At 48.0% G+C, this 12,791-nt stretch overlaps 1 protein-coding gene across 9 annotated transcripts in view; it reads right to left on the bottom strand.

The window, feature by feature from the left end:
• MECOM (MDS1 and EVI1 complex locus) overlaps window positions 1-12,098 on the bottom strand; it is a 452,391-nt gene extending 440,293 nt beyond the window's left edge. For 4 of the 9 annotated variants that reach the window (XM_067536640.1, XM_067536637.1, XM_067536641.1 and 1 more), the window contains exon 1: window positions 3,351-3,483. In XM_067536640.1, the coding sequence (XP_067392741.1) occupies window positions 3,351-3,387 (37 nt within the window). In that variant the 5' untranslated portion in view covers window positions 3,388-3,483. Of the gene's footprint in view, window positions 1-3,350; window positions 3,484-9,582; window positions 9,739-12,060 lie in introns of those variants that run through there. The other 5 variants (XM_067536636.1, XM_067536638.1, XM_067536639.1 and 2 more) reach the window with 3 other exon arrangements.
• Between the last annotated feature and the right edge of the window lie 693 nt (window positions 12,099-12,791).

Below are 12,791 nucleotides of genomic sequence, written 5' to 3'. Positions count from 1 at the left end.
ATTCACGTGCGCTCTCCTAATCTGATCCCCTTCTGTCTCTTTATGAGACTACTGGGTGGCTAATGGCTACCACCGGCTTAGACTGAACTACTCGCTCGGTGCACGGGGTTGAGTTCTGGGAAGTGTCACTGTTCAGGGCTGGTTTTCATTCCCGAATAAATACCGTTTCAGCAGTCGGCCCGAAAACAAGCCAGTGTGACACCACCCATCTCGCAACGGATGGTCCATGTCAATGACTCTCGCCGTGCAGGTGCCATCCTATCACTTTAGAAACGGGCAGCAGCATAGAGACTGTCATTAAGACTGTGCGGCAGCTTTGTAATTTGCCCCCTTCTTTTTGCAGACTTCATTTTGAATATGCTTTAAGAAAAAAAAAAAAAAGGTGTCCTGCCTCTTTTCCTTTCCTTTATTTTTACAGCTGGAGGTTTAAAATATTCACTAAACTGTTCACAACGTGGCTTCTTTTCTTTCTTCGGAGATTTTTCAGGTTAGCAAAAACCCCTGAGTTGCTATTTCAGAACATAGAAGGGAAATCTGCACACCTTCGAGATCTCCCTTCTTTAATCGTGGGTAGGACTTTCCTGCCCACTGATGTTAGTAGTCACAATTCGGGGAGCGTTATCTCGAGTTTATTTCACACACGAAGAGGCAGAAGTGGAATAATACGACAACTCCAGCTATATTCCGAGGGGGTTGTTTTTCCAAGTAAATGACAGCCACCAAATGTTTCTGTTTTCCACAGCTCCGCAATAAGAGAGCGAAGAGAAGGGGTCACAGGATGAAACCAAACCTGAAAACTTTTCTTGTTGAATGATTGAATTACAGGGTCACCAATAATTCCTCCCCCCCCCCCCCAACATACACACACACGCGCTATGAAACTCACGCGCTAACCGAAGGAGAAAGGAAGGGGGTTTCAAAATACAAAAATCTCTATTTTTAATATGATTTCCTTTATGACCATCTTGTAACCGAAGGATTATATAATGCAACGCATCTGTCTAGGGAAAGCAGCTGCAGCGACTGCCAAGACGTGCAACCCAAAGCAGAAAGTTTGAAAATGGTCAAATCTAAGCATTGCAAAGCAACAGCAGGCCAGAAACGTTAGGAGGAAATTGTATTATATATATATATGGATTCGCCAGCGAATGTAACACCAGATTTTCACAATTAGCCTAAAAGCAGGGATGCTAACCTGGAAGTTTATTTGTTTGCAAACTGTGTTGATGGATCCAGTTTAAAAACAGCTAATCAAATACAGGCTGTTCTTGCTGTTGTTCAGTTTCACAGCAAAGTAAATAAAGATCCAAAGCTCTTTTGCTTTTCCTTTTCTCTATTCACTTATTTTTTTTTCACGAGCAGACAAAAAACCGATGATTAGTTACTTATTATGTTATGCAACGTTTCCTCTGCCATTTTCCGACACTTTTCCAATGGAAATAAAAATTGCAACTGAGATACACATCAAATGAAACGTGCCTATATCCCATACGTGCTCACCCACACAAATAAAAGACAGCAGTTGTATTTAAAGTAAAACAGGACGGCAGGCTACTTTTTTGACCGTGTTGCAATTAAAAGACCATTATCACTGTCAAAAAGAAGACGATGGAGTGAGTGCCTGTAAAAATAAACGAATAGGGCGGTATTTATGTCGATTGCTGAGCCCCAAGCCAACACAAGATAGACCCAAATGCAGCCGAAGTGAATACAATGCTAGAAAAACGCCGGACATGACATTTAGCCCAACTTCAACGTGTGACTGCGGCGGGCTGAGAGTTGAGCTAGCGTTTGAACTGCCCTGGCGGCCCAGTCGCTTCTGCCCCCCTCCCCAGCGCCTCGCATATACTCCATGTACGAGGAGTAGCACCGCTCTGCGCCGTTGCCGGGAGGCTGAATGTATTATTCGCCAGAGGCAGGCTCCAGGGTTTGTGTTTTGTTTTTGAAACCGACCGAAGCGCTGGATCCCAAGGAGACAGAGTGGAAAGTTGCAGGAAGCCACTGAAGAACCGTTTGGCCTCATTTCGCAGTTAGAAATCCGGGCAAGGGCGTGTACAAGGGGGGGGGGCGAGCAGGGGCACGGCCCCCTTCCCCAAATAATCGGCGGGGAGGGCGCGCGCTCCTCCGGCTCCCCGGGGAGGTGGGCACAGAACTTGCCCCTCCAGAGTGCTGGGATTTAAACTCCCGCGCAGGCCCCTGGAACTCAGCAAAGCGCCGCTGGTCACCTGGCACCTTCCGAGAGCCCTGGCACTAGGCGGTGTGAGCCTCGGCCCCGGGCAGCAGGAGTTCAGCTTGCACTAAAATCAAATGCATCAACATCTGCTCGACAAGCCCTAGCCGCTGTCACTCGGGGGGCTGCCTTTGACAGCGTCTGCAAGCGCTGCACACGGGAAATAAACGGGACAATCCCCCCCCCCCACACACACACACACACACACCCACACACACACACTTTCTTTCTGTGTCCTGAGTGTACATTAATGGGGCGCGGGGTGGGGTTCCCCATCAATGCAGAGTTCCCCACTGAGCCATGCCACTCCGGTATTGCTGTCTGCGCCGACTCCTTCCCTCCCGCGGGAGGGGGGCGCACCGATTGCAGCCACACAGCCCGCGGGGGAGAAAAGAGGGAGCCGGGGCCCCGGGCTGGGAGGTCGGAGAGCTCTGCCAGACCAGCTACCTGCGCAAAGCCCCGGCTGGCATGCCCTCCAGGGGAAGCTAGAGGGAGGGGGCGATCTCTCCTCCCCCCCTCCACACCCCCACCTGTCTGGGCTCTCCTGCTTTGCTCGCTGGACGGTCTGAGCGAGACCTGCCCCTTCTTCGCCCCCCCCCCTCCTCCTCCTCCTCCCCCGCCCCCGCGCTTGCAGAGAGCCGACAGCGCCCACTATGGTCCCAGCGCCTCTTCGCAGCGCCGGCCGGCGGCGGCAGGAGCCGCTCAACTTCCAGCGCTCGGCACTGACTGAACTTTTCCTCAACTCCTTCCCCGCCCGCCAGCGCCTCGGCAGCCGGCTCCAGCGGCCGGGCAGCGCCGCAGCCGCGATCCCGCACCCTCCCCCCTTCCCCCCAGCCCAGCGATCTGCCTGCTGGGGGGGGGAGATGGAGGGGGGGGGGCTGCCTGAAATTCTCCGTCCCGTCCCCCCCGCCGCCGCCGCCTCCCCCCATCCACCCCCCCGGCCGCTCTCCCCGCCGCGGCGCTGCGCCCGGGGATGCGCGCCCCGGCTCGGCTCGGCTCCGGCGCAGGGGTGCGGGATGCTGCAGGTTGCTTCGCGCCCCCGCTCCCGGCGCATCCGACATTCCCTGCAACATGGCAGAGCGCGAGCGGAGAAGCCCGTGGGAAGGGAGATTGCACCTACTTGTGGCCAGTTTCCTTGCCCTGCCTTTGGATCGCATGCTGCCAGTCCCGCGCCGCGGCTCTGGTGGGTGGGTGGGGGTGGGGAGGGGGGTTTCCTCTCGGATCTTTTCCTCCTTTTGCTCCCCCTCTCTCTCTCTCTCTCTATCACTCTCTCTCACACTCTCTCTTTCTCTCAATCCAGGCTCGCTATCTCTCCAGCATTGTCAGTTTGGACACCTTCGCACATGCGCACGGGCTGCTTCTCCCCCCCCCCCCCACCCCCCTTCCCCTCCACTCTTCAACATCTCAGCGCCGCCAAAAAAAAGTTTGGAGCGATCTATCACTTTGATTTCAGGATCTTGTCAGATGGCAATCGGTGCCGGGGAGGAGGCCGGGCAAGGCAGCGAGGACCCCTCTTCCTCTCCACCAGAAACAACCAAGCCAGAGCCATCCAGTCGCCAACCTCCAGATGCTTGAATTATTATTATTATTATTATTATTCTTTATTCCGCCTCCACGCCATCCAAGCCCCAACAAACAGTATTAATTAATAGACTGGCAGCCGGGTTAACGCGCTCCAGAGTTGATCCTGTCCCACTCTGCAGAGCAGATCCGGAGAAGGAATGGATTCTGAGCCATTTTACATTGACTCTATGGGCGGGAGGGAGATGATTTATAACAGAAGAAATGTCCCTGCTCGTGCTGGTTTAGAGTAGAATAAATTACACTTTCTTTCTAGATCTGTATATAATATTCATGATACTCTCATATTTGCAACATTTCAAGAGTTTAGTCCCACCCGGCCGCAATTATCCTAGGTCTGCGGATGGATATAGACAGATATAATTCCATTATATACTTTATGCATGCATATCATTAAATGATATACTCTTCCAACACACACACCCAGCTGCAGCTTGAGTTCAGTTTCCACCAGCGGGATTAAAAAAAAAAAGGCACTTTAGAAATGATCATCCGTATTGTTTAAATCTGTTTTAATTACAGGGTTTGCCAATCAAAGAGGGACCCGCTAAACTGGGAACCCCTTTAGGGGATGGCCGTGTCCAAGGTATGAATCAATCCAAACTACATATAGATTTTCCTCTGGTACAACCTCCTTGCATTAAACAGTTTTGTTCAATACCTTCCCTGCGCTATTTATGTTCCCATTAATATCTGTTGCAAATCCTGCCAGCCACCATAAAAGAAAATTACAATCTTTCAGACTCGGTGCTGCGCCAGTACATACATGCTGCTCAAATTTGGGCGTTAATAAAATCTGAAGCGTCACTCTTTTTTTTTAATACCGACCGGTGTTCACTGTCAGAATCATGGCCATTCCAGGGCGAAATCAGCAGAAAACTGCCACCTCTGCATCTCTGCCATAAAGTCCCAATAGCCAGCAGAACATAACCATGCAGATCACAATGACCCTAATGAAGATTTTTGTTTTCGAAGCAACCCATGAACTTTGTTTGGATACTGGCAGCACATTTCCGAACGCTACGCGTCCATCCCAAATAAACATGTTTCCCCAACACCCAGCTGACACACGCACCACAAATTATCCTGCCCTACTGCATTCAGATTACTCTATGGCCAAGGCACTTTCTCACAGGTTTCCCTGCCGCTTCTCCAAATGAGGCGCAAGTGTTTGAAATCCCACTGCAGAGCGAATTTCTTGAGCCTCATCACAATGATTTGTAATGTGTGCATAATAAAAAAGCACGCAGTTGCTTTTTGTAAGGGGGGGGGTTCAGCAATCTAGCGGGAGCACTAATAAAGCCCGAGCTCTCTGCATTAATGAGCCTAGTGCGGGGTGGAGGAGAAAGTAGTCCCTTCTTGGAAGGGTTGGTACACCAGGCTGCACCAGCGCAGAACTTCAGCTAAAGTAGAACGACCCAACTTCTCCCCTTCTTTCCTCCTCCCTCTGCAATCACTGGTTTCTTTCCTTGCTTCCCCGATTCTTTGTGTCACGGAGGTAAACCCCAAAACCAACATCACACTGACATCTGAAGCATCCCGCTTCAGTGCGCACCCTGGCTTGGGTCTGCGCCCCGCAGCCTAGCCCTTCCAGGAGGCGCTGCACGCTGGGAAGCTGGGCTTTTAGGACCGTTCTTATCCGCTAGCCAGCCGAGACAGCCAGCCAGCCACCCGCTGTGTTTGGGAGTGGGGGGCAGCGTGTGCTGCAATTATTTCCCTCCTCTGCCCTCCTTTTAGGAATGACTGGAAGCATTTTTGGTTTCCCGGTGAAAGGATATGAAGTGATATGCGGTGGAATAACTGATCAGCTCCACTAAATGAAAAGTAGTAAAAGGGGAGTACAGAGCAACTGGGCGGGGGAGACGGGGAGAGAAGAAACTATTGATTCTGGAAAAGAAGGGAACCCCCACACTTTAGGGGTGGGAATCCACATCTTTCCGGCATTGAACCTGCTGCCTTCTCTCGCAGACACTGTTTTCTGTCGGGTTCTTCAAAAGACTTTCTCATAAAGATGAATCGCCCTTTTTAAGAAACCCAGGCGATGCCAGCTTTCTAAACCGAATCGAAAATGCCTGATAACTTTTACAAACTTTTTTTTTTAGCAACACCTCCAACAAAATAATTGGGGGGGTGTCTTTCATTAGCTTTTTCTCTGAGATCCAAAACACCAAAAAGAAAACCAAAACACTAGCCTTTCGATTGCTCTGCAGACCTATTGCGGTTCTTTAAACGACCCCTTGGCCCCTTGTAGCACATCTGCACAAGAAAAGCAAGCGTCTGTATTTACACGCCTTTCTGTGACAGAAGGGGCAAGCGACAGTTTAATATATTTAAAGAGAGAGATCTGTGCCGATATAGACTTTTCGAAGCAGCCCATTTAGATCTCTTGACCTTGGAAGACACCAGCTGTGTCCCTGACCACCCCCAGCTCGTCAGTTTCACCTGTTGAAAGTCCCAAGCGATCACAGGACCCCGAACAGGTGTCTTTCTGTTTTCCCGAACACCCAGCAAACTGCTCGATGTTTATTTCGGTTGCATCGAACAGATTTTCTGCTGTCTGATCTCTCTCTCAGTAGCAGACAGAACCTTCACAAAGTTTAGCACCCTCCCAAAGAGTTTCTTGCGAGACCCCCTAGAAATCCGTTTCATTCCGGTTAGACACGTTTTTAAGCGTTCCTAGCCCTCAATTCCCTTCAAGCTGGAAAATTGCTGCCTAGTGAACTATGGAATTGTTGGTTGTGTGTTTGTAGTAGAATCAGAGCCACGAAAAACTATTTTAAGGGGGGGGGGGGATTAAATCTATTTTTAATACATGCTGAGGGGAAGCAACCCTCAGGTTTCAATGCATTCCATATAACAGGAAATTTTCCCTTCCTCGCGTTATAATTGAATAAGCCCCGCAGTCTATTTGGAGGAAAGTTGGAATTCTTCATCGAGGTATTTGTTGTGCTATTGTCTTTGTGCAGTGAACTTTACATCGTGTTATTTAGTCTCGACCTATATTCTCCTAGCTACCAGTAAGATTAATTTCATCATTGTAATGCAATTATTAATACTGTTTACCCAACGCTTGATTCCTGCTTTGCTGTTAAGAAATTAAACCTCTTGCTGGGTGACCAAAAAGCTATGCAGGGGTTCCCAGTGCTTGCTGAAATGAAACAGTCCTCTTTATTTCGCCTCACAACTCAGCTTTCAGCCATGGGCTCAATTAGCCAGAATGGAAACAATTTTCATTCATTGCAATAACTCAGTGTTCTGGAGGATCACTTTCAAAATATACACTTGATTCTGATATGCGGCCTCAACGGCGTGAAGTGGGAAGGCTAGAGAGAGGCAGAAGGATCTCTCTAGCCCCTTTGGGCTGTAATTATTAGAAATTAATTGGGTTCAGGACCCTGGGAAGCACGGGTAAATTAATAGCTTGTCTGGTTGTTTAAACCCGAATGCTCAGTCCACAGGAGAGAAAGGGAGGGAGACTCACAAACGTGAAATTCAGACCCAAGAGACACTGAGTTTTCTTGCTAGTTCCGTAGCTATTAAACACTAGTGCACAGAATACATTGGAGCGGGGGGAGGAGGAGAATGAGCCGGGTGCGTAATGGAGACGGGGAGAGTTTATTTGCCTACGCTTTTCTCCACCGCCGTGTTTTCGGGGGCGATGTAGGGGTTAAAATAAAAACTAAAGATCCTGTATACTTGGAGCTGTCGTGCTGGAGTAAAAGTGAAAAGGGAGCCTTAGGCGAAAGGAAATTACTGCGAGCCCGTATGACCTTTCCGAGAGGTAATCAATCAAGTGATCAACAGGGATATTTATCATTGCTAGATGGGGCTACTTTACAAATGCACAGAAGGGGGGGGGAGAGAGAGAGAGACACACACACACGAAAGTTTGGATAAACCCGATACGCCTAAAGACAAATACATAGACTTTAATCAATGCGAAGACTGCACTCCCCCCCCCCCCCCCCCAGTCTGGCATTCTAGAAAGAAAGGAAAACACTAGAAAGTTTCCCAGTAGAAAATGCCTCCTGCATTTAGGGGTTGTTGGCTTTAAGCGATGTCCTGGGCTTTAAAACAGGGGGAAAGGCGGGCACAGATATAGGTGCGATTTAAAACAAAAAATAAAATCCGAAAACAAGAGAAAAAAATGATACCAAATGATTGAGTCTTTGCTACCTGGGTAAGAAAGGTTTTACTTTGTTTGCTTAGGACTCTGGGATTGGGGAATTTGCATCGGAGAACCCGAAACCTTCCTGCTTTTAGCCTCCCCCGCCCTTTAATGGTTAATTAAAAAAAAAACAAAACAAAAACCCACCGAGAACCCATGCCCCGGTTGCATGAAATCGGCGATCTTGTTCAATTAAACTTGCTCTCCGTGGCATAAAGCATTCGCCACCATACAGGCAATGAAAAGCAACAATAAAAGCACATGCATTTTCTGCACCGTTTCCTTCGCCCTTGTAAAACGTGCCGGCTTGCAAAGCCCCGGCCATTTATTTTTCCTTCCTCTCACTCACCGAAGCCCTTAGCACACCTATGGTTGTACTGAACGGGTGTATTTAACAGTGTGTTTCTCCCCCTTCGCTCTGGGCTAAGCCGGAAGGGAATGTGTTTACTTGATGCGGATTGCTCGCCTCCCCCTCTCTCTTTAAATCGGAGTAACAAATGTTGGAGGCCTGCGCGCCGCTGAATGGCTATTATTGATTGCGGAGCGGAATCAGGGGCATGTCAACGGGCTGGCTCGGGCGGGAGCAGCGGCTCTGTCAGATGGCCGCAGACACAGAGAGCTGGTTTTTAGGATGCTGGGGTTTGGCCTCCCAGGTAGTCAACACGATCCTCCCGGGGTGTGGGAATGTGGTGCGCTGCCAGCGCCGCTCAGGTTCACACCAGATGCGGAGCTGCCTCTCCGAACACCGCCCCCTTCTCCCCAGCCTCCCACAAACCGGGGAGGTTCGGCTTCACACGCTATCCGAGCTCAAAGACCGACCGGTCTGCGCCGCCCCCGTCCGGTGGCAAGGAGGAACTGCAGAGCCTGGCTCGGACAAGCGAGGCGGCGCGGCCGGCAGGAGCCAGCGGTGTTGGAAGCACGGGGGGAGTGATTACCTTCTCTGCCCTCCTGCCGGGGCTGCCGTGCCCCCAGCATCAGACTCCCGTGCTAGCTGAGGTCATGGAGCGCAGACGGGGAGAGAGGAAGGGAAGAGGTGGAATGTGCCCCACGTGCAAGGAGGGAGCGAGCCGCGCTGGCAGCTCAAAGATTAGCACAGGCACCTTCAGCTGTGCGGTGCAGAGCAATGCAAACAGCCCAACCCGCCGCTCTCAGCTGCACGCTCCTGCTCATTTCCCCTCCGCTCCCGCTGCTCCCTTTCCGGAGGAGCCCCCGTTCTCTCTGGGATCCCCGCAGCTTAGCTGGAGGAAAGCAGCAGGAGCAGGGCTGATGTAGCTTAGCCAAGCTCGTGTGTAGGTCTGCATGTGTGAACGGTGCGGTGTTTGCACCTACACACTCAGGGGAGGGCTCCAGGCACTGCCTGCTCTTTACCGGGCTAGATGCAGTATTCGTAACAGCTTCTGTAAGTAGTCTTTGAACGTACCTTCCCATTTTCAGATGTCACGAGCCTCCCCGTGGATCTGTTCCTGTGTTCTCCCTAAGTATGCCCCAGCTAGACACGTGTCCCTCTTAAGAACAGATCAGCCAGTTCAGACTGAAATAAGCATTTTCAACAACCCTAGCCCCAAACCGTTGCCCCACGGACTAATCCATTTCTAGAACCTACCTCGAACTGCACCTTTCTGTTAAGATTCTGAAATGTCTTCATGTTTGTAATTTTTGCAGTCCTCTCTGCCCTTCTGAGTGCCTGTGGGAGCGAAGCACTAGGAGAGCTGCCCATGCTGCATTTTAGGCTGTGACCAAACGTAGGCATGCTAGAAATCTGAAGGGGAAAAAAATGGTTCACATAAGATTTCCAGTCTGATTTCATAAACTTACAGCTCTGTAGAGTGCAGATAAGCATAGAACCTTTTGATAAGCAGAACAGATAAGTACTGAACCTTTTGAAATGCATCCATTATGGCTACCACACAAGGGGCCTGATTTAATGCCCACTGAAGTCAAAGGAAAGACCCCCACTGACTTCAATGATCATTGAATCAGGTCCAGTATAAGAATAATCATTATTATTTTTATAGTCCTAAGTGTGCATGATGCTTTTGGAACACTAAGATAAGGACTAGCTAGGAGTGAAGTCTAAACTTTCTGCTGTCCACATTAGTAATATTGCTGGAATTGGCCATTACCAATGAGTACGGAGGTACACCATCCAGGTAATGGGGAAAAGCTTGTTTGTTTTCTCTTCCAATATATCTGTCTGTGGAGAAAAAGACTTACCTGGCTGCACTGGGCTCGAGAGGATGGTATTCCATCCGAATTTAGTTCCCAGATCTTATACCTGCCACCTCTCATGAGCAATGAAGACAATTAACTGAAGATAGATGTTAAACTGATTTAACTGATGCATTTAATATTAGATGGAGATTTTTGCAGAAGAGCAAAACCTGCTTGATGTCTCTCAGAAGCCTGGGATCTAACTCATCCTTGGCATAACCTTTGCTAAAACCAGTGGAATTAACCCAAGGATGTATTTGGTCCCTATTGAGGAACAAAATACAAGATGCCAGTAGGCTACACAAAATATTGCCCTTGGGAAATAAAATATGGTACAAAATGATATGGAGCTATATACCTATTATATACACCTACATGCAGGACTGTGAATTTCACAGTACACACAGGGGAGAGAGAAAAAACAGGCCGGGGGGAGGGAGGGAGGGAAATTACCACACTTGTATCTGGAGCAGATGAGAAAAGGACTGGAGGTTGAAGAAAGGATCACTACCTGGATGCAAGAAGTCTGGCTTCAATGCTCTGCTATGTGACTCTGGACAAGTCATTTCATGTCTCATCTCCATTCCCCATATGTAAGATGGGGATAATAGCACTTCCCTACCTCACAGGGGCATTGTCAGGGTAAATAAATTAAAGCTGATGTTATGGAGATGGGGAGCATGCAGCAAATAAAATAAAGATGACACAGAAGTCTATCTCCAGCCTCAGTCCTGTAGCTTTTACCCAGGCAAACCTCTGACCAAAGCTGGAATTATACACTAGTTGGGTTTACAGTAATCTGAGGGATCCAAATAGACTTTGAGTTCACTTTGAATGTTATTATCCCATAGGAATTACCACGCAGGTCCATATAGTAAGATTTCTTATCTTTGACAGTGGCCAATCCCAGGTGTTTCAGTTAAAGGATTCCCAGAAGAGACAATTATGACTAACCTGCTCATTATTATTTATTCACCAAGTGCCCATAAGTACAAATCAGCATTTAGATATACAATATGAACAGTCTTTCCTGCAAAGAGTTTGCAGCATAAGAATAGATATGACAAGATAAGGGAAGGTAAAACGGAGGAACAGGTAAGGCAAATGAGGGTAAAGATTACAAATGCAAGGTGTAAAGGCATTATAGATATCTGGTTGCATTTTTACAATGAATTAATTATATGGGCAATCAATGTTGAGGGGTTTTTGTAGGGAGACAAGTGGACATGAAGGGACTGGGGAAAAAAGGAGAGATAAGGAAGAGACAGGTGAATAGTGATGGTTATAGAGCTGCAGGTAATAATGAGGATTAGGGTAATGATAATCATGGACATGGTGAAATCAGTAAAAACAGGCTGAATGCTCAGAGGTGCTGCCTAATTTCCATCAATCAGTTTATATCATAATGCAGTATTTATTGAGGGTGGAGCTCTTGAGGGAAGTATTGGAAAGTGGAGTTTGCAACACTAATTACTGCAGCATTTGCATCCCTAGCAGCTGACCCTTGTAGGTTTGGGTGGCATCTTTTTCAGTGCATGCTGCAACGCCGGCTGAATCTATAAAGGTATGGTCTAGCATAGGGAGTGTGAAATGCTAGCGAGCCCTTAGTCATTCATCCTAAACTTTAAAGGCAAAATTCTGACTCTACTCAAGCCCATGGGATGTTTGCCATTGACTACAATGGTGCTAGAACTTCATCCTCAGTGAGGTGTCTTCAGGGTTAGCAGGAAATCCCAGAGCTCGTGGCTGCTTCAGCAAACACAAAAGTATACAGTACAGAGTTATCTGCATTCCAGAGCCTAAACAGCATTAGAACTCAAGACCAAACCCATTTTATTAGCAACAAAAGAAAATCAAATGCAACCAATACCTTCACACTTTCAAGGTCTGCAGCTCTTTCCTTTACCATAGACTGAAGTGATTTCCTACTACTGACCCTTGTTTTATATTCTGGAGAGAATTCCCAGCCTGCCTTGCTCTTAAAAGGACAGCACAATGCAGACACAATATTTCAGAAAATCGAAAAGAAGGGCAGGGAGAAGGGGTAGGGAAATACCAAAAAAAAAAAAAAAAAAAAAAATTCTGAATGTAGACAAAACATTAAACAGATGGTAATGATACAGCAGTTCAAAGTCTAAGTGGAAAGATCAACAGAATGTGAACTTTATGTTAAGTGAAAATAGAATAAAATGTAATCACATGGAGATAAAACAAACATAGAAAATAATAGAGAATGTGAGTCTGTGTATGGGCCCAAACCTGCCATTCTTTCATAGCCATTTAAGTCAGGTGAAATCCTGGACCTATTGAAGTCAATAGGCATTTTGTCACTGACTTCACTGGGGCCAAAATTTCACCCCATGACTGCTTGGCCTGAGTAACCACAAGACTGGACCCTATATCTAAAAGGAATAGGACAAGGCACAGTAAAATAACCAGTACGGCAAAGGATAATTTATTTCAACAGAAGAAGCAAGGGAAAGAAAAACCTAATTATGTGACCTGCACATAGACACTTTAATAATAATATAGACATGACCCATATGGACTCAGTCCTGCTTCCACTGAAGTCAATGGGAGTTTTGTCATTTGCTGAGGTCT

Source organism: Emydura macquarii, unplaced genomic scaffold (genome assembly GCF_026122565.2).
Source record: "Emydura macquarii macquarii isolate MOO-44397 ecotype Brisbane River unplaced genomic scaffold, CSIRO-AGI_Emac_v2 contig_3603, whole genome shotgun sequence".
Classification (NCBI taxonomy): domain Eukaryota; kingdom Metazoa; phylum Chordata; order Testudines; family Chelidae; genus Emydura; species Emydura macquarii.
The sequence above is the reverse complement of the archived record's forward strand: the minus strand, read 5'-3'. Positions and strand labels throughout refer to the sequence as shown.